Source organism: Perissodus microlepis, chromosome 22, assembly GCF_051167445.1.
Source record: "Perissodus microlepis isolate ML-2025 ecotype Zambia chromosome 22, ASM5116744v1, whole genome shotgun sequence".
NCBI classification, from domain to species: Eukaryota; Metazoa; Chordata; class Actinopteri; order Cichliformes; family Cichlidae; genus Perissodus; species Perissodus microlepis.
Genome location: NC_140481.1, coordinates 28,921,806 through 28,947,261, shown reverse-complemented (window position 1 = coordinate 28,947,261; position 25,456 = coordinate 28,921,806). Strand labels below are relative to the sequence as shown.

The 25,456-nt window shown below is 39.5% G+C and overlaps 1 protein-coding gene across 4 annotated transcripts; it reads left to right on the top strand.

Moving 5' to 3' along the window:
* Nucleotides 1-1,474: 1,474 nt before the first annotated feature.
* On the top strand, nt 1,475-24,254 carry rxrba (retinoid x receptor, beta a). 4 transcript variants are annotated; one of them, XM_084919817.1, is made up of 13 exons: nt 1,475-1,694; nt 2,484-2,632; nt 5,014-5,249; nt 5,735-5,888; nt 5,982-6,161; nt 9,100-9,120; nt 10,906-11,066; nt 11,308-11,437; nt 12,608-12,740; nt 15,448-15,483; nt 17,258-17,349; nt 17,490-17,595; nt 18,248-24,254. In XM_084919817.1, the coding sequence occupies exons 2-13, from the start codon at nt 2,617-2,619 to the stop codon at nt 18,393-18,395; spliced, it is 1,413 nt and encodes a 470-aa protein (XP_084775943.1). In that variant the 5' UTR covers nt 1,475-1,694; nt 2,484-2,616; the 3' UTR covers nt 18,396-24,254. The 4 variants fall into 4 exon arrangements, with proteins under 4 accessions (XP_084775943.1, XP_084775944.1, XP_084775945.1 ...); XM_084919818.1 differs by lacking the exon at nt 9,100-9,120 and having other exon boundaries at nt 1,476-1,694; XM_084919819.1 differs by lacking the exon at nt 15,448-15,483 and having other exon boundaries at nt 1,477-1,694.
* Nucleotides 24,255-25,456: the final 1,202 nt, after the last annotated feature.

The following is a 25,456-nucleotide window of genomic DNA, read 5'->3' as shown; positions in this document are numbered from 1 at the left end:
TTAAGCCAGTTTAAACAGGGACTGATTCTCAGTAAATTTCCATATAAATGTACAATCCCCACTGACATCAGGTTAAACCGATGACGTGAAAGGTGAATTAAGAGTGTGTACTTTATATCCCTTCATGCTAAACAGACTTTATCAAATTTGCTGACTACTTTTATAATCCTCGTTAGTCATGTATTAAATACTATTCCAGTTTGATGCCTGTTCTCACCCATTGCAATCATTGCATTCTGATTTTATTTACATTAAGTACATAATGTTCCAACTTTTTTGCACTAGGGTTTGTAAATTTGTAACATTCACACACATTCTGGCTCTAATATTTCAAAATGTAACGGATTATTTCTTATATTTTATGTCAAAATGTAAGCAATGTCAAAATTGCAGTTCATTAATGGTATAATTAATTAATCTAGGTAAAATGCACAGGCTGGCAGACCACATGAAAGCAGAAAAGCATGACAGGGAACGTTTTTCATTCATTCTAAACTAATAAATCTGAACTCAGCCAGTTCAGCCAGCTTGTAATGTCGATACATCTCAGACACAAAAACTAAAAACTGAGTAAAGCTAACTAAACTAAGCTGTTACCTTGATAAACATTCCCGAAAGACTAATGTATGGCAGATATATAAGCATTATTTTGGCAAAAGCAACAAAAACTGTGACAATTGTGAGTGCCAGCATCTCTTCACTGATGGATTTCTTCCATCAAGAAGAAATCTTGCATTTAACTAGTGTTAATGTATGAATAGAGGCATCTACGCTTGAGTCACCTTAGCACTGTGAAATCATTACAAATTATGTGACTTCTCCTCAGATCTCATTGCTGTTTCTTTTATGTTTATATAAACTGATTGTAGATGCTTCATCAAGTTTTAAATGATTTCCCTTTTACATAAAGCAACAGACTTTTCCAACATCCCTTTTTAAAAGGAAAATGGGAAAAAAGATCATCAATAACAGAAAAAAATCTGCTTGAACATTCTATGTTGTTGCCAATGCAGCTGTTGAGAATATAAACTATTAATAACTTTCACAGCTGATATATTTACAAAGAATAAAAAGTACATTTGTGGTAAACACAGCTGAATTTGCATTGTATTGGGACATGCATAGCTTTTTCTTGATAACACCACAAAGAAAAATCTTTTCTTTTTTACCTTTGCAGGTGCAAAGCAGCCACTAACATGTTTCTTTTTCAACCATCAGTCTCTTCTGTATGCCTTACATATCTGCACCTCCTGCAATAACAAAAGAATATTTTTGAATAATTAGGTAGTTACGTGTTTTGAATACTGAATCTGAAAAGACCACAAAGGCTATAAAGGATTATTATGATTAGCATTGATTTCTCAGTGTCTGCCAGTAACCTTTTCATCTATGCAGCTGACATGCTGAGCTGAACTAGTCTTGACCTCTTGACCCTCTCGCTGGATGTTGTCTCCCTCACTCAGTGACATGTGGGGCACAACACTCCGCACAGTCCACGTCCTGCTTTAAGAAGCAAGGGAAGCCAGTGTTGAGCTGTGAGAGAGCACTAAGCCAAATCCTCCACCATCATCATCATGTTTTCATCCTTGCAGGGGGAGGGAGGGTTGACTACGAGGCAAAGTGGGGGGAGAGACAGACACACACGAGGCCTAGTCGCCACATCTTTTCATGCGGAGAAGCTGAGCCGCTAAACCGTTAGTAACTTCCATTTATTTGCACGAAATATTTACTTAAAATATTCAGCATGTTTTTAAAAAGATTGCATATTTAGGGGAAGAAGGACTGAGTGATGGGGTGGCTTGTTCTCGGTAGTTTCGCTCTCCTTCGAAGCTTTCATTGTAACTAGCATGCTAGCCAAGTTACGTAGCTAAGTGTAGTTAGCTTTAGCGATAGGCTTGTTTTGCCAACTTAAATTATGCTTTTCACGCAATTCATTACCAGAGCTTGTTAGCTTTAACGGAAGTGTTAATCGGTCTAATGCCACTTGATTTTGATGTAATACAAGCCACTCTGCTTCTCGGTAGTCACAGACATTGCAAGTTAGCTAGGTTAGTTTACGAGCTTTGGCTAACGTTGGCTAGCATGGAGAAACGATGGGTTGTTGCCATCTGTCTGGGCTCCATCTCATTTGGTTTGGGGTGTTTTATTCACCTCGTTGAACCCAGATAAGATGAGCAGTGTTTTGGTATCAGCACGCTGCTTATTTGCGGAATATAACACGGGTGTTTCGATCTGTACTGTAAAAGACAATCTTGGCATCAGCTGAGCAGCTGGCTGCTTTAAAACGTCCAGCTGTAACGTTACGTAAAATTACCCAAAATGTATCAAATACGCAAATATTTCTAATGCTAAGCACAGGTAGAATTCACAGCCGTGTAAAGATAGAAGCCACGATAGTTTTGTTTTGCATCTTTATGCCCAAATGGACCCTCTGTGTCACACTCCTGTTTTATACGGTGCTCTTTCTTCTGTTGGAATTTCAGAGCCGTTTTTGGGTTCCCAAAAAAACTCCGGCCCGGGCCTCAGTCCGCGGTCTAGAGTTTGATATCGGGCTGTTAGAGACGGAAGCACGTAGGCTTGTAGCTGTCAGTCAGCCCCTGTGCCCCAACCACCATCATGGGAGACAGCAGAGGTAAGCAAAAGGAAGAACTAATGTGCAAAGATTAATCTTTCAGCACTGCAGACAGGATTATTGTCTAGATGACTTCCATCTGGAAACTAGTGTTAATAATAGATCAATGTTACACTATTATCTGTTGTAAAACCGTAGCTATGAAAGATATGTGGTATGAAGGAACGGAAACTAAAACAAGACTTGCTTAAACATCACAGTGCTAAAGCTTAAACAGATGTGTGTGTGTGTGTGTGTGTGTGTGTGTGTGTGTGTGTGTGTATGGGTGGATGACTGGATGTGTAAAGCGCTTTGGGGTCCTCAGGGACTAGTAAAGCCCTATACAAATACAGGCCGTTTACCATTTATGTGTTACATCTGACACAGCTGACCAGGTAGAAGTTTTTTTTTTTTTTAATAAATCAGTGTGTGGTGTCCAAAATATCATCTGCCATTCTTCTAAAAGTAAGTAGGTTTTAATAATTTTTTTTACTGTTAAAAATAAAATCTCCCATTTGATTGAATCGGTGTTCAACTTGCCGGTTCTAATGTAGGAATAGAATTAACCAATGTACCATAAAAACATGTCAAAGCTAAAAAATAAATTATGTATATAATTCACTGTGAGGCAATCATAAAGTTGTTACTGTGCTAAAAAGAAGGCACTCTTCACTCTTTGATTCTGTTTTTCATTAACCTCGATCCAAAACGTTTCAGACTATCAGCACTTTGAACCTTTATTCCCAAGCCAGGAAAGTAATAACAACTCATGCCAGTGATGGGGATTTATTTATTTATTTTCCCCTGAAATACATGAACAGCTGAGAAAGTATGCACCACTTAAAATTAAACGCACACACAAATCTGAGTAATATAAGGCACAATTTGTTGACTTTGTTGATTTGTTTTTGAAATAACTGTTTTCTTCTTGGCCTGCAGTAGATGATTTGTGAGACAACGTGATTCCCTGATTTTTGTTCCTGGGGGGGAAAAAAAGGGGGGGGGGGGGGGGGTGATTACATCAGACGGCAGCCAGTACATCGCCCACAGCAGCAAGAATGCAGCACAGCCAGCTGTAGAAGGGACAGACTAGTTTAAGGAATGATGATGGGGAAGAACACAATTTACATATTATTTCCAACAATATTTTATGTCATTGTTTTTTAAAATAAATCTGATTGAAATTGCACAGTCAAATAGGGTCTTCAGACAAATGAAGTACATTTATTCATATTAATATTCATATTTTTCACATATTGCACCAATAACATAGAACAAACACACATTTCTACTAAAACTCATGCAAATTGCTGTAGTAAGACATTTTTATTTCCTTTAGAAATATAAGGAATAAATACTGAGTTCCATTTGACTTAATTTCGCCCTAAAGTCAATGTTAAAAGCAAAGAGAAATTTATATCACCTCATCCACGATAACACAGGTATCTTTACGTATATAAAAATGGCATATCCTCCCAAGAACCAAAGAAAAAAAGTATCTTTCAGTTTAACTTTTTTTTTTATAATTTCCTGCCTCTATGGAGCTAAAAGAGGCCACCCAGTCACATGAGATATCATTGGAAAGGTCAGATGTCCTAAATAGAGCACATCAGGACTTAGTAGTGTAGCTTTAGTAAGTCAAAAGATATAGACCAAAAACAAATTTCCATTACAGAGGACATAAATGAATAGGCTGGGTCTCAGGAGGACATCATGATATAATTAAATGAGATGAGCCTGGGCACATCTGTTGTACGAGTAGGAGCCCCGTGTCTGCATCCAATGATAATTTACCGTTCAAAAAAGGAGCTTCTTCAGCAACCTCCAACAAAGCACAGTGCTTTGCAAATTAGGCAGGGAAGCTGTTCCTGATAACGGTGGAAACCACTTGAGGCCGAAACAAACTGTTGACTACAACCAAGCTGTGAAGGAGTCGATACTTCCTGCTGGTGACGTGTGACCCAAATGTAAACAAGTGACTCAACTGAGCTTTGCTGGGGCACTGATCCTTGCACTCCATATGACAGGAAGAGCAAACGGTGGATGGACATTACTGATGGGGTTGCATGGTTGTAAAGCAGCTTATGAAAAAGCTTGATCCACGATGCAACATCCCTTGTAGAAATAAGGTTTTTAGTTTTGTCATGTGACAATATTGTGGAGCTCCTGATGACTTAAAGGCTTAAGTTACTTTAGGTATTGTTGAACTAAAGTGTTAAGCAGTTGTTTTATATTTTCTTAGTGTAAGCTCTCACGTAATGCAGTTTGTTTTCCATACTTTTCACACACATCTAACTGATGAAACATCACAGAGAAAGCCATAGACTTAGGCGTTTTTGCTGTGTACTGTTATTATGAATAATGAAATTTACTGTGTTGTTCATCTTGCTGTCTCTTATCAGATTCCCACAGCCCAGACAGTTCGTCTGTGTCCTCCCCACCTTCGGGCCAGCGCTCCCCTCCGCTGGTTCCCTCAGCTGCAGCTTCCATGACCTCCCTGCCTCCCATCACTACTGCCGGGGTCAATAGCCCCATCAGCAGCATTGGTTCCCCCTTTTCTGTTATCAGCTCTTCGCTGGGGTCACCCTGCCTACCTGGCACACCGTCAGTGGGTTACGGCCCAATTAGCAGCCCCCAGGTGACATTTTGCTTTGTTTAGTATGGTTCAGTACATGTGGATGTATCCGTCATTTTGTAGGATTTAGAGCTTGCTACAGCTAAAGTGATGGCTAAACCAACTTTACTCTGTAAATCAGTATCATTCAAAATATTTCAAAAAATGCTGTTTTTGCTTTAGTGTTTGTCTTTGATATCAGAAATGTTTGTTCTTTGTTATGAGCCCATTTATATTGTTTTCTGTTTTTTGTTATTTACATGGAAGATTCTAATAGCTGTCTGTTTTCAAACATTTGGCAGAGAGAGAGAAGAGTAAGTAGGTTAAAAATTAGGTGCAAAGGGCCCATGTTTCATTTTCAGTGTCCTCTAAAGTTTATAGTGCAGTCTTGATCGTAATATTAAACACAGTCTTTGGATTCTTACAGAGATGAAAAGGGAATAGTGAATAATGTATCATAAAAAGCCTGGTTGTCATTGCATTTTGCGTCTTTTCTGTTGCTTCTTCAGATCAACTCAACAGTGTCGATGTCGGGGCTTCATGCAGTGAGCAGCTCCGATGATGTGAAACCTCCACTGGGCTTGAAACAGCTGTCATCTCACAGCCCTGGGCCGATGCTTTCCCAGAAACGTCTTTGTTCCATCTGTGGAGATAGATCCTCTGGTGAGTAGAAGTCTAAAATACAGCTACTTTCTTTGTGTTGCCTCTGAGTTAGTTTCATGTATGATTAAAAGCAATTATTCCCTTTTCTCTTAGGTAAGCATTATGGAGTCTACAGCTGTGAGGGCTGCAAAGGTTTCTTCAAAAGAACTGTGCGAAAAGACTTGACCTACACCTGTCGGGACAATAAAGACTGTACTGTGGATAAGAGACAGAGGAATCGCTGCCAGTACTGCCGCTATCAGAAGTGCCTGGCCATGGGCATGAAGAGAGAAGGTGAGCCAACAGGAAAAGGCCTTGTAATCTGCTTGTTCTAAATCTTCTCTGTGTTATTCCTGTTTATCCAAACAAGTTTAGGTTAAATGCACAAAGAGCCAAATATTCACACACAAAATACTTTCTGCATCCTTTACAACTTGCAGTGTCCTAAAATCCATTATAAAATCACCTATTTCTTTTTTTAAAGGTTTAAAAGGTTTTTTACTGTTAATAGTTGGACAAGAGTGTTGCTGATTTAGCTTTGCAATTTATTCTTGTATAACAAAAGGCCAAGAATAATGTCCTGAAAGGCGCTTTCAATTGGCCCAGTGTTGTGTTTCGGCCTTGGTGCCTTTGCTGCAGGAACCAGTATCTAAATTAAGTTCCATTTTAAACTTCCAAAAAAGTCCCTGCCTTGTACTTGTGAAAATGTAATGGGTGGGGTTTGCAGCAGTGATCATTTCTGACTGGTGGAGTAGCCAACGTGAAGCAATTGAGCCAGCCCCTCACAGTCACACTGCACAACAGCTTGTAAAAATCAGTTTGGTTACTTTAAAGTATGCCACAGAAATCTTTGGTTACTGTTTGTAAACACAGCATTGAATCTTGGCCCCTAATGTCCCCATTCAAAGGGTGAGAGAGAGAAATGGAGAGCAGCTTCAGTGAGCCGAAGCACGGGTGAAGGAACGGAGAGTGAAAACAAAGAAGTGAAAATAGGAAATAAACATTTTTCTGAAATACAAATAAATAAGCTCACATCTCGGTACAACCCTGCTCAAAACTGTAGCTTTGCCAGATTTTGTGTGAAGTTACCAAAGTGCGTATTTCTTCCATTGTGGTTGCTCTGCTGTGTTTTTGTGTGCACTGTAGTTCAGTCTGACACAGCCTGAACACTACCTCTGACACTGATTTGTCCTGATCTAATTTTGTGCTTTTCTTCACAAATTAATTTGACTAATTTGTGTCTTTAGACCGCAGTGGAACAAACAGAAAAGATTTGAACTAAGGTTTTAACTTTTAAAAAAAATTGTTTATCTTTGTGTCACTACCAATGAGCTTTATATCTGTCCCATAAATTGGATTAAGGAAAAAGAAAATGATATTTACTCAGACTTCATGCCTTGTTAACAGTTATTAAACAATAACAATGTTAAAATGGATGACATGGCAATTAGCACGAAACATCAAACACCATTCAGAATTCTCACTGCTGTCCTTAAGAAACCTTTACAAACATCTACTAATCTGTATCTTGCCTTGTACAAGTGTCTTAACACTGAAAGTTACATTATATCCATTTTAAGCCGGCCCATCTGAGATTATCTGCTGCTAAGCGTCTTAGAGTTGAGTAGTGTAATAAGCTAACCATATTGCACCCTGTGCTTTCTTGTGTCCTATTATTAGATCAGCACTGAATTCCTTACCGTTGTACAATGCATATTTTAGGAACATTGGTAATGACTTAATGCAAGTTAAATGTAAGCCATGTCACCACTGTTGTTGCTATATTGTCACTGTGGTTGTGGAGTATTACGACAGCACAGATTTAGGAACATTCGAGGCAGCATGCTTTCTGTGGGACTTAATGTCTGCATAATCTGCAGTTTCTGCAGCCTAACGCTGAGCCTAATTTTTTAACTTCACCTTACATTTTAAGAGCTATGAAATATCATAAAAATACAATTAAACACATCTGCTTGCAAATGTTCTTCCTTTAATTAAAGCTGTTTTCACACGTTAGCACTACTCCATGTGGTTTAGGGTGAGAAAGCTGCTTCGATAGTGTGTTCAGTAGGCAGCGCTAATGACATCATTTCAGTAGAGGTAAATGTTCTGGACTATGTACCAGAGTTATTTGCACATCACCACAATCCACCTTTTTACAAGGGAAGTGGCAAGCTAACGACTTGCTAATGTCACGCTCACTGTGTTTGTGGTTTGTGCTGTAAAATAACAATATAGAGAAGTTGACGGCTGCAATACATGTGTAAAAACTATTTAAAAACACACTTCTGTCTTAATCTGATGTCAATTTAACAAATTGGTATTGTGCCTGTATATGCACGCAGTTCAGTTAACAGTAACAGACACGATGGCAACCCCACTAGATCTGTCCAAGTAGGATTTAACCCCTTTAATAAAATCATATCTTAAACAGAGCAATCAAAATGGAAGGCATGCAAAAAATCAGAACCAATTCATATGAGATATCTTTATTGTATATTTTCCTCACCAGTCATAACAACAAAATAAATTATTCTTAACAAGCTTCCATGTGATTCCAGGCATCATTCGGTCGCTGCAAATTTGAGTAAAGCTGCTGAAAATGTTGCTGACGCCACTGTTGTATTCCTATCAGCTACAGCATGATTGTCCGCGTGACACAAATTTCAACATTAGAAGTTATACACAAAGCTTTGTGTAGCTGTCAGCGCTCCTTCTAATTTGCTGTGGCCATGCAGATTTGTCCACACATCTACTTTGTATGCTTCCCCCAAAAGTGCTCCACGCTTGCTACAAAATAATATAATAGAAGTAACTACTTTTCCTCTGTGTCTGCAGCTGTCTGCATGTACTTCTGCAAGGGAGTGTAATCTCTGCCTGACACTCAGATTAGAGAGCTAATCTCACTTCATGCTGATTATGGAAAAGACTTGTATCTTAAAGGGACTGTAATGATCTCTTAAATTATATGCAACTTCCTCTGCTTTCTATTCTTGCCTGTTAAATGTCACAAATCATCCAAATCTAATTGATGAGCTTGATAAAGCAGCAATGCTACATATTCCATGACTGAAAAGGCTTTAATATGTGTACGATGGAGGATAGAAAGAGCGAGTAAAGAGTGGTAGAGAGGGAGATGGGGGTGGGTAAGCCTTGTAAACACTAACCCCTTTCCCCCTCTCTTCCTCTTTTTGTTTCCTCTCGATCTCTCTCCCCCACCCTCCTTCTGTAGTGGCCAAGATGAACGACAGATGTAAGGAGAAGAGGGAGGGAGGGGTGTGTGTCTGTGCCTGTATGAGTGAGCAGGAAGCAGAGATATTACATTGCCTATCAATTAGGAGCAGCTAGTTTAAAATATTTTTCCACTGTTTCTTGCCAGTGCTGAGAAGAGGACCAGTGCCAGCCTTGAATTACTTCCCCATGTGTTTTTAACCTTCATGGTTACAGGGAAAGTTTGCTGAGTATGCCCACTCGTTCAGTCATCATTACACTAGTTACCTATTCTTTGCTCTTAACCAGTTGCAGCCCAGTAGAGTCACACTTACAAAAGAGGTCCGTTCAACCGTGTGGAAACATTTATTTAAGAATAAACTGATGCTTGGTAGCACCGTAGTAAGAATACTGTGAGGATACGTATCCAGATTCTTTTAATTAGCCAACCAGCTGTTGTCTTGCACTGCAGACAGACGCCACTTCACTGTCTCATACTGGAGCTGGCACTGGTAGTCCCGGTTCTGTTCTGCTCTGCCGCCTTAGTGAGCTAGCCGTAGTGGTAGATAACCAGTCCTCCACCTGCTGCGGTTTCTGGTTTCAGTAGCCTTCCAGCTCACAGCAGATCTCCCAGCAAGCAGAACCAGAACTACTGTCGCCAGGATGGTGGACAAGAGAATCACTGGAGTGGCAGCTGAATGACTTTAGGACTGCCACAACAGCAACAGGTTGTCAGCTTGTACACTTATGAAACAGGCTTTATTTAAAAAAAATCATATTACAAAATTTAGGTCAATGGCATAAATCTGGTACTTTAAACAAACCAAAGCAGCCAAGTCACATAATCTGCATCTGCTGATGTCTGTAGGATATCAGACTGTCAAAACATTTGACTGCAAATCATTTGTAACGGACTATGAATTTGATTATTTTAACGTAATTGTGCATTTATTTCTTTTAAAAAAATTTGGTTACTGTGTATATTAAAAAACTCCCACAAAAATAGGTCATCTAAAGTGAATATAAAACCATATTTTTATTACACACGGCTTTTTAATACCTCATGAAAAGGGAAAGTAGAGTTCATGGATTTATATTGATTGCATTTACATGGGCGCTGTCTGCAATAACTAGATTGCTTGAACTTTATGAAAATAGAAACCTAGTTTTATTACAGCAGGGATTTAATAGTTCCAAAAACTTTGTTCCAGCCATTAACTGTTAATTGCCTGGAATTGGAATTCAATCTAGGAAAAAGCGCTTACACTCTGAGTTTGATTTCACTGTAATTTCTTCCTTATTGTCTATAAAATGGTTTGTTAATAATTTATGTGGTATGTCTTAATTGGTCTATTTCTGCCTTAGTTGTGGACCTGAAAGAAGTATGAAAGACAGTATGAGAGACTTTTTTTATGAACTGTGTATACATGTACCTCTCTCTCCCTGCTGTTTTTCTTTTCATATTTCAAAATTCATTTGAATCTTTCTGCTTCTTTCCTTTTGTATGCTCACCTTTTCCTACACCAATCTTTATCCCTCATTGTTCACACATTATCTGTTAATCTTCTTTTCTGCATCTCTCACTTTATTTACCTTGGCTCATTCTTTGTTTATTCTTGTTCTCCACATTTGCCTGCCTACCCAAATCATTTGCTTTCTCGGCCATTCCTCTGCTTGTGTACTTTTCCTCCTCTCATAATAACATACATTCACTCATTTTACCCACCCACATTTTTTTCTCCTTTCTGCTCTTCCTACTTTTTCCTCCCTTCCAACCTTCTTGCCCTTTATTGTTTTCCCCTGTGTTCCTCTCTCCCTTGTCCTGCAGCTGTCCAAGAGGAGCGGCAGAGGAACAAGGATAGAGATGGTGACGTGGAGTCGACCAGTGCAGTCAACGAGGAGATGCCAGTAGAGAAGATTTTGGAAGCAGAGATGGCCGTAGAGCAGAAGACAGAGCTGCATGCAGATGGAAGTTCGGGCGGCAGCTCTGTGAGTAGCCTGGGGGTGGAAATAAACCCTTTAGATGTTTTTAACAATAGAAATAATTATCAAAGGAAGTCTGAGTTTAAACAAACTGTATAGCAGTTACCAGTTTGTGTTTCTTGAGCTTTGCGTGATACAGTTACTGATAGACGTCAGATTAGTTTTAATATTATTCACAGGCACATAGTAATGCATTAAAGCTGCAATGAAATCACTACCACTAATACTGTAAATCTCCTTATTTCAGCCCAACGATCCAGTCACCAACATCTGCCAAGCAGCAGACAAGCAGCTCTTCACGCTGGTGGAGTGGGCCAAAAGGATCCCTCATTTCTCAGAGCTGCCCCTGGATGACCAGGTCATCTTGCTACGTGCAGGTAAGTCAGACTGATTTGATCTGGTTTAATGACTCAGATGAGATTCTACTGGTTTTACTCTTAGTTAAAACTATCATGATATACTCCAACAGTTTTAAAAGTGCACAAATAACAGGGCGGTTGTTGCAAACAATGAACATTTTTTTTGTGGTTCTTTGTAACAATGGCATTACAGTTTGATCTTCACCATGCATGGATTGATATAAAGTACACCATATGGTCTATCCATCAAAATTGAAACATTTTAATCTTACATAATCTTTAGTTCTCAGGATTTTCTATATTGTGCTGTAACCCGATCTTAAAACTTCTAGTGCAGCTTTTAGCCTCACTTGTGCATCAAAGAAGAATGCAAACATCACTTTTGCTGATCAAAGAAATTCAGGAAACAATTTAACAATGTTAAGTTTAACTCTTTGATGTTATTTTGATTTCATTATTTTGGTTTTCAAGATCCATTGTTACGTCTTGTTGTCAATAAATTGCACACTGTGTCAGTAAAGATTTTCAACTTGAATAATTATTTCATCAATCATGTTTCATTTAAGTGTTCCCATATTTATTTACTTATTATTTTATTGAGCAGTATATTTGATGCAGTTATTACAACAGCAGCCACTACAGCCAAGAAAAGCTAAGCATAAACTTGCACACTATTTTTGCAAGGGTATTTGGCATTTTCTGCTTTTTGTGCTTTGTGAAGTACAGTAAATTTGGGTAATCTCTTGTTTCTGACAGGTTGTCACATTGAATGGATCCGTGTCTTTGATTTTGCACACATTTAATGATGAGTGTTCTCCCATTTTTCTGGGCTTTGCAGGAGCACAGTAGCTTGCGACCCACTGAGGCTGGGTTTGTGTGTCTTAGTCTTGAACTGGGGATCTGTCTCATGTGTTAGCCACTGCACCAGTAGTTGCTGAATTTTATTTACATTTTTTATATATATTTAAATGATCAGGAAATTATTTAGTCTCCTGCCATTTTTAGATGCAACCAAAGATTAAACTCGACCAAATTCAAATGAAGGCAATCGTGTGGTTAAAAAAACTTGCTTACAGGATGAAATGAAAGCTTTTATAAACATTTATTAATAAATAAAGTTTAATGTATTTGTTTTTTAAACATGAAATAAACCTCATTAAAGATACTGAGACACCAACTTTTCAACAGGCTGGAATGAGCTCCTGATTGCATCGTTCTCCCATCGCTCCATCTCGGTGAAGGACGGGATTTTACTTGCCACAGGCCTGCATGTCCACAGGAACAGTGCCCACAGTGCAGGTGTTGGAGCTATCTTTGACAGGTAATGCCACAATGTATGGAAACACAAACGGTGCAACTCTGACGCACAAACATTTGGGACTCTCTGCATCTTTAAGGAGAAGAAGGCATGAAACCAAAACATTGTGTTCACTAGAGGGTTTTAGCTTTGTTATATAAGTGCATTTTCAGAAGCCGTTCTACTTTGAATCTCAAGTGTACTACGTCTACATGTATGCAGTATAAAATCATGTACTACATAGTAAAATAAGCGGATCCTGGAAAGCCAAAATGAAATCCCTTTTGGTTTCTCTGGATAGTGAACAAGAATCGAGGTTACAGTGTTCATCTTTGGCTGGCTGCAGCTGCTGCGTTCTGCATTGGCTGTAATTGGCTGAGAGACTTTGCTTCTGTAGTGCTGCCTGTAGGATCACAGTGCATGCCAGGGAGGCTGGTGACTAATACTTAGCAATAGGCATGCATGCAAACTCCTGCACACTCAGTGGCATATCACTCATTGTATAATCTGGTAATGTGGTAATGGCTGGCAAATGTACAATCCTATGTGCAAATATGAAAATGGAAATGTCTTTAAAAATATGTGACTATAATTTAATTACTGTGCAGAATGTTTTAGAGGCCGTAAGTATGTTAAAAGGTGTTAAATCTTCCCTTTTTTATTATCTCCCCCCCCCCCACACACACACAATTTCAGTATGACTGGCTTAACATGCATAAACAGATTTAATTATACGTTAAAGATGTCAAACTTTATGTTCTTTGAATTATCGTGCTTTAATATGGATGCAGATATACAAACGGACACTTGTAGCACATTTATAAATGATTAAAGTTCTGATGCAAACTCCAGTGTGTCTACAAGAAACCATCAGATCACAATCCACGTAGCGTTTATGACCGCAGGCCAAAGATTGAAAAGTTGCCAGCTTCATGAAGGAGGTATATTTCCCCGACTGACCGCCAAGTCGCACCCCAGGCATGTGTGGCTGCGCTGAGCGGGGGTTTTCCCCTCATAGCCGAGAGGTTTGCTGGACGAGGACCCAGAACAAAATGGTGCACTGTTTGTTTGCAGTTGATGCATTAGAAACTTTTCAATTTACTCACATAATTGTGGCCAAAACTATTCATTACTACATACGTGGCCTCTCTAGTCTTCTGCATTATTTCAGTTTCCATCATTTAACACTTAGGTAAGGTGAAATAACGTGTTTTATGTCATGATGGGATATCAGACGGTTTTTGCCTTGATTTTAAAAAACAGTATGCGTATTGCAGCTCTTGGTTAATCTTATCTAAAGTTTTGGCTTGATCACAGTGTTTTAATTCACAGTAGTTGCACATTAATAGATTACTAATTTGCTACAAATGGTTAATCCTGGCTTCAAATCCAGTTTAGTTCAAATCATGCTGGGCTTGTTGCAAATGGCTCAAAGGTAATTTTCTCATAGCACTGCTCTCTACTAGCAGCAGGCTTCTGTTTCCGCTTGGCATCAGCATCTGTTTGAGTCTACTGAACCATATTTTATGAAAGAGGATGTGGATATTTCTTTGTAACACATTACTCGCTGTAGACGTTTTGCTTTAATGGCCCTGAAGTGCAAAATACCACAAGCTCTTTAAAAAGAAAGAAAAGAAAGAAACTCCACACACAAAACTCAAACTGAAAAACACATCATTTAACTACACGAACTAACGGACAAATTTCAGCAAACACAAAAGCTGAGCAGGTCCAGAATAATACGATGTAGGTTTAAAAGATGTAAGTCTTAATAGTACCATGACTCTGGTGTCTTATTTTGAAAGGTACCATATTTCTTTTGAGTTTGGACAGGCAGAAAGTAAATTGATTATTGCACATCCTTTCCTGTTTGCTTCCCTGGTCAATGATCCTTTCCTAGAACAAGCAGACCCAGTCCTTGCCTAGCAGTGTTTCATTCAGTTGAATACTAAATTATGGTCATTGCTGACCTCATTCAAAGAAGCTACTGAACAGTTAAATTTAGTATATTATTATGCTGCTACTGACTAGATGGCCAAGAGGAAAGATGACGCAATAAGCACACACACAGAAAAGAAGCACACAGTGACCTTTTGCCTACGTACGCTCCACAGTTATGTGAAAATAAATCGATGACAAAGGTAGAAAGCATCTCTGCTTTACTTTGTTGTTGTGTTTGTGCTGTTTTAAATGTGTTTTCTGTTTACTGATGTTTTATTTTCCTTTTTTGTGTGTGGTTAATTTGTTGTCCTAAATGTTGTATTCTGCTCGTCAAGCCTCTGTTCTTCATCCAACAGACACAGTTCAGTGACATTTACTCAGGTTACTTTCCAGATCTGTTAACATTTAGCTAGAAAAATCATTTAAACGTTGAAGGGCCTTTCTGTAAGATGTTTTTCTGCTGTCCTGCATTTCGCTCATAAAATCTGTTACAGCCTGTGCTTGTTTTAATACATGTGCAAATCATTGAATACTATATACACACTATAATAAAGCACATCAAATTTCTAACAGAGGTCCACATTTAGCAACATGTAACAGTACATGCACAATAAATTTTCAAATAAAGCAAACCTTAAACCAGACATCAAATTTAATACAACCATGTCACATCACATGTAAGCGTGGACTACCTGTGCACTACCTGTACAGCTGAAGGGCTCAGAACAGAAAGTACTGTACTGTAACTGTGTAATGACATTGTAATAACACATTGTGATTGAATACACAGGGCGCACAATGCCGAGGTTGGGGCCATATTTGACAGGTAATTACCCCACTACACAAACACTTTCCTTGAACCCCTCCTCTTTAAGTCTACCTTAAAACAAACAAACAAACGACGTGGAAATGTTGATGCTGTCAGACTTTCCTGCAGCCTTACAGCTGCAAGCCAAGTTCTTACAACAGGATACAAGTCTGAACATCACCTACTAAAAATTGTAAATGATCGGCGTACTGTCAGACACCATGTGTTGTTTGTGGCTTTGAATGCATCCTGTCACTGAATGTTTTGCACTTTGGCACTTCATTTTGTTAGAACATAAAGTATATTTAGGTTAGACGACTGCAGAGTGAAACTAAATGTGTGGACTGCCTTTGTGAACAGCAAATACTGTATTACCTAAGTCCTCGGTTAAAGTTTAGAGCCCCTAATTTAGAGTGGAGGTGTTGTTGGCTGTCATTAGATGGGAAATACCCGTAGTATAAAAATAATGGCACGTACTCTGGGTGTACCCCATAAATTACTCCTCATTTCCTCCACTTTCTCAAGTAAAAAAAGGGGGAAAGGCATTTATCCAGAGCGCTGCCGTGCATAAAACAATTGATTTGGCAGTGCATCGTAATGTTGGTTAAGGTGGTGTCTGTTTAACAAAAAAAACCCTGTCATTAAAAACAGATGTTTGTTTCTGATCAAGGATGATGGAGAAGCAAATAAGCAGTCTCTAACAGTCATCACTTCTTCCTCTTACTCTATAATTGTATCCCATTCCTCTTTCACTCAGTTCGTTTGCCTGGAGGGAAAACGCTTAATAGTTCAGATTGCAAAACGCAACATCTACTAAAGATTGATAAATGCATTGAATGAAATGTTTAAAAATGTTGTTATTGTGACATTTTCATGTTTAGGTTGTGTTTTTGTTAGTTGCTTGCATTTATTCATGCAGTTGTGAAAAATAGCCATTCTACTTTTAATTTTAAGAAATTATTTTAAAAGTGAGCATTTCATCAAAATGCTGGTGACAGTCCTAGAAAAGTGTAGTTTTTTTAAACCTTAAATTATGTTAAAAGGATTACTGTTAGGAATTACAGGGGATTATTTCCACCTCGGTCTCTGTGCAGTTCCTCAGTCCATCCACTGCCTGAAACGAGCCGTTTTACCTCCTCTCACTGGTTGTGCCTTTCAAACAGGAGGCTTTAACAGCAGATGGGTGGGTCTGCTGTCCCCACAGCCACAGCTTTGTACTTGAAATGAAGAGTTAAAAAAGAAAAAAACTGTTTAACAGAGACAACAACAGGATATGTTCCCTTCACTAAATACATTTTGGGTTTATTCTCAAAAGCTTTGGTCCAAATTATGTGTCTGTGTTTGGTAAATGAAAAATATTTTTCTGAGCCGAGTGTCTCTGCTCCATGAGCAGTTGAGGGAAAGACACAAATTAAAGTTTTAAACTAAACAAGAAATTACTAAAAACATTTTTATCTCCAGTCATTGTAGATTTTGACATTTGCCAGCCATTTTCATGATAGGACAGATTCAGTCACCGGTGCAGCTACAGAACCAGCAGTGTTCAGCCATGGCCTAACTTACAGTCATTATATTAATAAGTAACCATAAATAGCAGTGGTTTTGCCATCTGGTCTCTCTGTTTCACTTAATATTGTCTTTTTCTCATGTATTTTCTCCTATTTTTATCGATTCCCCCTCTTTTATTCTTCACTGGCACAATCCTTTCTTTTTTCTCCCCCTCTCTCTTTTGGCTTTTTCCTACTGTTTCCATTTGGGATTTCTCTCTGCATATCTCTTGTCCTCTCTTCAGGGTTTTGACAGAGCTTGTTAGTAAAATGAGAGACATGCAAATGGACAAGACAGAGCTGGGCTGCCTTCGAGCAATCATTCTCTTCAATCCAGGTACATGGGCTGGTGCTATGTTGAAAATCATGTGAAAGTGTCATTGGGAAAACTAAAATTAAACAGGCTCATTAATGTCTGGAAAACTGAAGAAATTTTAAACTGTTGAAATAATGAAAATATTCTGTTTTTACCTGAAGATGCTAAGGGTTTGTCCAACTCCAGTGAGGTGGAGCTCCTAAGAGAGAGGGTGTACGCATCTCTGGAGTCTTACTGCAAACAGAAATATCCCGATCAGCAGGGAAGGTAAGATATTGCACATGTGACTACAGACAAGAGGTGAAGTCACTGTGGGCTCTGCTGTTTACACATACCCACGTACACTCATCACCGCTGCACAGAGCAGCTGATACAGTCTGCCTTTCTGAATTAGTCTCTGGGCTGTTACCAAACAAACTGAATGTTGTATCTTGATCAAATTTACTTGTGCTCATAGTGTGAAAACAGAAAAGTTATAAAACAGCCAAGAATCCTGGGCAGCATTTAATCAAGTCCTCTTAAATCCACTGACTTTGTTAAAATGAAACAGCAATTTATAATTCATTTTTTTAGTTTAGTTGTATGAGATAACTCGGATTGGCATAAAGTAGTCGTATTGCTGATATCTTGTCACTTGAAACTCAATGCAAGAGTGGGGGCAGATTCTGTGTACTATAAGCATAACTTGAGCTGTACACTGTTAGATATCGTGATTATGGACAGATATTTTATGTATTCCAACTCATGTTTTCACAAACTGTTAGTTCTGCTTAAATACATTATATTATCAGATTATCCAGGATGCTTTCTTTCTGTAATCTGAAAAATTATTCACAATTTTTCGTGCATTTTAATTGATTTTAAGACATTACCAGGTCAGTGGCCATTTTTGTCCCTCATCGTTCCTTCTGTTATACAGGTTTGCAAAGCTCCTCCTCCGGCTCCCGGCACTGCGCTCCATTGGTCTGAAGTGCCTGGAGCACTTGTTCTTCTTTAAACTGATTGGTGATACGCCCATTGACACCTTCCTGATGGAGATGCTAGAGGCGCCTCACCAGCTCACCTAGAGGAGGAGCCAGCTTTGTTCCGGTCAGGATCCAGTGCACACCAGGATTACCAACACGACCCCTCTGTGTTGGGTCATTGGCTCTTCTTGTTCTTCCTCACTTAACTGCAGCACCTGCTGGTGGACACACAAAAACACACATTCACCCTGGCTAATTGTCTACACACACACACACGCATGCAGATACCTTAAATTGCAACCATGGATTGACCTATGATGTAACTAATACACAGATAATATGGCTGTGAAAATAAGTTTCCTAATACTGAGACACACACATTTTCACTTGTTTTCCCATATCCAGTTTTCCTCCATAGGGGTTATGACTCAAGGAATACATGCCCTTTTTATCTTATATATACAGTAAATGTCTTAATTTTAAGTTAGCCTTCCGTTTTCCCATCTTCAACTCGCAGTGGGTTTTTGCTTCTGTGTAACTGGTGTACCTCCCCTGTTTTTACTTGGGTTACTGCCAGTTGCACCTCTGCATATTATATCCATCACTAGCCGGTTAGTTATTCATGTTTGATTTTAGCTTGAAATCAGGTGCACAGCATTTCAATCAACTGTCCATCATCAAAAGTTTTTTTTTTTTTTTTTGTCAGGAGGTGCCCTGTAATGGACAGGCAGAAACACCCTCCCAACGAGCTCATCCAATCTTGTAAAAATTGAAATGTTTAATGCTTTTTATTCATGCTGAAACTTGTTTAAGTTTCTATTTTGAAGTACTGTACTCATGAAATGAGAGCTTTTTCCAAGGCTTTGAAATCCAGGAAAAAGGGGGCTGGGAGGACTTTGAACAGCCAAACATGGTCCTCCCCGCCCTGGTGCGCACAGCGGGCTTTGTAAGAAGAATGACTTGAATTTATTTACTTTTTCTTTTCTTTTTAAGTTTTATTTTATCCTTTTCTCTACTTTGGCAGATGGTTTAAACAGCTTGAGGCTCACAGGAAGTACAGCTTCATGCAAAAAAAAAAAAAAGAGTATTCATTTAACTTCCCATTCATTTAACGGCTCCTCTTGCTGGTGGTCATTTTTATGCACTTTTGTGAATTGTAACTGTGTAAATGTTTCTGTTTCCTAGAAATGACCATCTCAGACATCTAAGATGAACTTGAAGGTACTAAGTGTAGGATTTTCATATTGTTGTGTTATTTTCAAATCACGTGTGGTGATTTGTTATAAAAATTCGGTCACGTCCTGAACAAATAATAATCAGATTGGATGTTGGATTGGATGCTAACCTCAAATATACTGACTATATTACCGTTACTGTCTTGACACGCAGCACAGCTGAACATCTCCATTTGTTATGGGTTTTTTGTTTTGTTTTGTTTTTTTAAAATATTTTTTTAATCGATTGTGTGTTGAACACAAAAGAGGAAAATGATTTGAATTTCTCCCTGAGCAGTTCTGCATGTAACTGAACGGTCTGTTTAAACTGAGTGGCCTGCAGTTCAGGGAGACTCTTCAGTAAATTAACCCAGCAGTTATTGTAGTTTGAGAGGCATGCTGTGCTGCACCCATACTCTCTGTTAAAGCAGGGTTTGTGCAATACAAAAAGCAGCAGCTGAGATTTGCATAATTTGTCCATTGGCATAATTTTGCAGCCCACAGCTCGTTATAGATCTCGTGTTGAGGATGGAGATCGGTGAAGATGCCCCCATGTTTACAAAGATCCTCATGTATGTCATGTTTCTCCTGGAATTAACTTGTGATTATATATAATGGAAATCCTACACCTACTACCTACTCTTTCAAAACTTTATTCACTGTGTATGGCCTCGGTGCTTGCAACCTTTTGTACAGTAGATGTAAATAATAGAAAAAATGGAGTCATGTGAAAACAAAGGCCTGTTCACACTTGAGAACGTCAAAGATGTGGCTCCACCAAACAAATTATAAAGCTCTATTTTTAGCTGTTGAATCAACATTGGACTGGATTCCCATGTGACAACCATTAAACCTTCACCATTGAACCTTTTGGAGCCCAGGGCCAAACCACACCTCAATGCTGCTTTTGCACCAACTTCTGCCAATGTTTCCTGTAGTTCTTGGTAATTGGTTGGCTGGATTTTGTTGGCAATGGCACTTGACATTTACTGTGATTGAAATTTGTGAGCAACTGAATCTGAGAATTACAGTGAAAAGTCAAATGCAGCTACCACACGATCAGGAGATATTAAAACTATGAATTAAACCGTCTACACGTGCTCAAAGGCGAGCAATACTGGGGTACACATAAAGATTTGCTGCCATTTTTGTTAGTATTTAAAAGAGTGTTGACATTCTGAAGTATATTTAGCCTTCTTTTTAGTCACCACATTGAATAGAAATTAGATACACATTTTGCAATATCATTCTACAGGGAAGAGGCACAAGTGTCCTCTACCAGGTGCTAAATAACGAATACGGTCTTTTCATTTAAGACTTGCACATTTACATCAATGCAATTACAGTATGCAAGTACACAGACAAATCAGACAGCCGTTCTCCACTCTAGCTTAAAACTGAATCTCCCTCTTGAAGTTTTCTTTTTCATTTTTTTTTATGACCCCGGCCTTTATTTTAGTCTCCTTACTTTGGAAAATGAATACCAGCAAAGTGCTTGTACTTGTTGGCTGTGGCTGATAAGGCTCTGTGCTCTACCAGTCACAGCCAGAGTTAGTTTGTTTTGTAATTATAGGAAGCAGTTTGCCTGGTGGAAGCAGTTTGCCTGGTGGAAGCAGTGGAAGTAGCTGTTGAATTTTGGGGTCCGCCAGCTACCAGAATGAGCAAAGAGCTTCCCGCCCTGCAAATAGTCCAAATACTTCTTCTCAGAGAGGATCCACGGCCTCCCCCATGTGATGTGGACATAGAGGCTGGCAGTTGACCTGTAAAACAGGTGTTGTGTTTAACATATAAGTTGGTCTAACCTTAGAGTTTGGTTTTGTTTCACTTCTTCTTTTTCCTTGCATACAAACGATCAACTCAACAAAGTAGTCTCCAGATGTCCATTAATTTCCTACATGCAGAGAAGGCTCATTCTCTTATGCACCATTGCTGACTGGTGTTATGTATTAGCAAGCAAAGCGAGATGGTGATAAGCTCATGATTTCGGTGAGATGCACGAGCATCTACCAGCATTCTTGTACTGTATAAGCTGTAGTATGGTCTCAGTGCTTTAGTGACTTGAGGTGGTTCAGATGAAATAATAGAGACTTGAGTGATTCTGCAGCCATTGAGCTTTGAAATCTGTGGTCTGGACACAGGTTTGGTTATCCTGAGACAGTTGGGCTGTGGATTCGGTTTTACCTTAAACAAGCTTTTTTTTCCTCCGTGTGCCGCTCAGAGAGTATGCTGACTTCAGGATGTGTGATGGTGTGAATAATCTCCTCTTCTGGTTGGTTGATATCCTTGAAACTTTCTCTGCAGGATTTTAGCTTTGGAGCTTCCTCTGTTGAATGTTTAAGCCTGCTGCTACTGCACCGTGTTTATACCTTGGGATGGGAATCATTATACAGCCAGTCACAGTGCTGGAGGGTTCACTAGTTGACATTAAGTACTAGACACACATGCAGAGTTGACTGAACGGACGCCGATTTCTGTTGGTGATTCTTCAAAAGTCAAAATATGCAACTTGTATACTCATTGTGGTTCAACTTGTCATGCAATATATCTGTTTAGTCTGCTTAGTCTGTTACATAACTTAATATTAATTGGCAGTAAAATCACTTAGGTATTCCCATCCCTCCATATAACAGCAATGTACTTAAGTTGTGCGATGCTATTTTTTTTTTTTTTTTTAGATTCCTTTACTTTTTGCTATGAGCTTAGCATTTAGAAGACAATAAACAGAAACAGTAAAACAGCGATACAGTCGTTGCAGGTTTTACGTGCTAAGACGTTTCAAGCTTTCAGGCTGACTGTCCTGGCAAAAGCTGGTGGTTGGGTGTTTTTGTTTTTTAGCTTTTGTTTTAAGGTATGTGTGTAAGGTTTTATGCACATGTGTATGGAATCTTCTGCAGCTGCGCCTTTTGACTGGCAGAAACTGTAGCTTTGGCTGTGACTTGCTGAGCGCTGTTAAATAAATTAGTTGCGTGAAATAATAAAATGGTGCAGGAAAGGGAGCCAGGCTGGAGGGGTGATGAACTCGCTCATTGGCCCGATCCCTGTCAGTACAGCCCAGCCTCCTTCCTTCCTGTACTGCCCCATCTCCACTGCCTTTTTTTAAAAAAAATTTTTTAACTTAACATTCAGTCACCCACGTGGGCTGAAAATTGTCGGGCTTTCCATTGGAATGGACTCGGACCATTTGAAAAGGATGTGAAGCTTATCGTGGGACAAAGTGTTGGAGAGCTATGGCGAAGGGATCCCGTGGTGTGTGTCCCTCTTTGCTTACTTTACTTGACGGCAGAGCTGCGGCGATCTGTGGTCTCCACCGAGGGGCCTCGGGATTGCGCCGCTCCGCCAAAAATGTTTGTCGTTGCAACCTTGTGCACTCAAGGCAGACGCATGCTGTGACCTTTTGACTGTGCAGCAGTATTGTTGTCGCCATCTTTGTTACATTTTGAAATGACTCGCTTTTGAGAATAAAGACGTTGATTAAATATGCTTTTTCCCCCCTGCGGGCTGTGACTGAAGATTTGATCACCGTGTTATGATTGGACGTTTTAACCCAGGCGCCAAGGCCCCTCCTGTTTGATCAGTGAGTGCTAAAGAGTGTGCTGTGCAGCCTCAAAACCGCCACCACCTTCACTGGTTTATTTATCACTGCCAAGCTGTTTGCAGCCATTTTTAAATGCAGGGCCACTCAGTCCCCAGCGCTTGTCTGTCATGTCATATGTTGTGATCGTGCAGAATGTGCGCTCACCTCGGCCTGTCTGTGATGCTTACTAACGGGGGCCCTAATAGGAGTTGAATGATAGCACGTGTGGAGAGGGGACGTGCTGGTCACAGGAGAGAGTGGATCAGTGTTGTGGACCCCTCTGGGTGCTCAAGCTGTGCATTGGTGCTTAATAGCCTGAAAAGATCTGCTTTGGTTTATAAAGGAGAGGGGAATGCATCGATGAGTGAAATTAGGATAAGGAACAATTTAAGAGGGCTAGCCTAGCCTAGTCCTGGACCTGCTCTTCTTAAGCTGGGTTTGGTTTGGTATTTTTGCCGCTGGGTGTTACCTGTCTGGCTAAAAGTGGACGTTTGAAAAGCTTTTCAGAGCTTAGATTATGGTTCTTATTATATGGTTCTAACTTTAGAGAAAACAGTGCATAGCCCACTAAAATGCATAGGTGTGGTGAGCAGGATCTGGTTGCATTAACTTGATAGGAAGGATCAGCTGAACTGAATTTCTCCGCTGAAGGAGAAGGTGGTTGTGTTTGAGGTTGGAGGAACCGCGAAGAGTAGGTCAGAGAGCCGAGGAGGGAGGAGAAGAAGGGCAGGGACTTAAAGAACTCAGATCAGGTGTTCGGTTGTTGATCAAGAAGAAAAGCAGGAAAACTATTTTCCAGTAGATCTAGAATCTTCCTTAATTGTTTACTCTTCACTTTAAAAACTTCACACACAGTTTCTTTGTCTCGTTTCTTGTATCAGTCTTTTCAATCTATGCTATTCATCTTTTGTTTATTACAAAGTATTAAACAAATACGAGAAGTGTAAAATCAGAATGGAAGAATCTGTCACTCGTTATTAATTTCTCTCTTTCTCTTGTGTCTGTTCTTTGTCCTGTTTGTATCTTACTCCATCATACATGTGGAGCTGATTGACTATTGTGTGCTTTGGGGATTGAAAGAAGAAAAAAAAATATGAAACTTTTTTTTTTCAGTCATTAATTCTGAATCTCGTTTCTGTTTGTTGTATCATGAGTAAAGGTTTTAATACTGTACGAGAAGTGTTTGTCTTTTTTTTTTTAAGTCTATAAGATGATAAAAGTTACCCGAGTGCACTCAGTTTCTTTTAAAACACCGACTGACCACAGATGTAAGGGAACATGCCGCATCCGCTCCGACTGCCTCGGGAAACGATATCCTCCTCAGTCCAGCAGGACCCCAGGGCCCCGAGTGACCACTGGCACCGCACTCCCATCTTTCCACCTCTAGAGGGAGCACTGACCTTTTTGTCCTGTCCAATTTTCAGCAACCGTGGTAAAATTGCTTTGCAATTCTTTCCCGGCCTACTTTGCACACCTTGACCAATAAGGATGCAGCAGACCTAAGATCAGAGCATGCTTTGCTGATAGGTTTCACCCGACACTGGTGGCTCTGTTCTCTCTGCTGCATATTTAAATGTTAAGAAAAATGTGGGTGTGAGTTTGTCTGTTAGAGATGTAGCCAGGGGAATGCTCTTTCGCTTTTGTGCCTCCTCCTTTTTTCTGTCTCCTCCCTCGTCTGACAGTCCATCAAAAAAATCTCCTTTTCCTCCTGACTAAGAGAAGCTTTAGCTCACTATGCAGAACCATCGGGATTTGTTTTAGGTCATGGTCAAAGCAACTTTAATCCTGAATATGTTTAAAATCAATAGAAGTTTGCAGGGAGTCAGATAAATCAACTATTTTAGACCACCTGTTTTTTATAAGCCTGTTCAGAAATGCTAGTTATTCATGGGCACTTTTCATACCTGTAACTACTCTCCCTCTGAGGGATCTGTAACATGAGAAACCACACATTACCATAGAAGCATAACAATAATACTGTAGCTGCTTCTGTGTTTTTCAAGCTGATTTATGCCAAAGATTACAGATTAGACTGGAGGTTTTTAAAAGCTGAAATATATGGGTCAGATTTTCAGAGTTTGTGATTAACACCTTCCATCACTTCAGAGCAGAGAGGTGGTGAATAAGCTTCAAATCACTAGCTGGTCATGGTTATCCTGACTTGGATAAGTAAACTAAGACAGATTAGAAGGATGCCGAGCGTCACTTTGAATGCTACAGATGTTTGAGCAAAGTGTGCCACTCTGAGCGGCTCCTGAAGTACCACCTGCTGCCAGCAGAGGGCGCAGGCACAATAAGGTCTCTGTTCTGGAAGCTTAGTACAGCCAAGTCAGCAGCCTCTATTTAGAGAAGACCCTATAACCTCTCATCTTGGA

Excerpts from the sequence above, each read along its gene's own strand:
- rxrba (XM_084919817.1), top strand. Across the intron at positions 15,484-17,257 it reads GTTGGGGCCATATTTGACAG|GGTTTTGACAGAGCTTGTTA; the intron begins GTAATTACCCCA and ends TCCTCTCTTCAG. Across the intron at positions 17,596-18,247 it reads TATCCCGATCAGCAGGGAAG|GTTTGCAAAGCTCCTCCTCC; the intron begins GTAAGATATTGC and ends TCTGTTATACAG.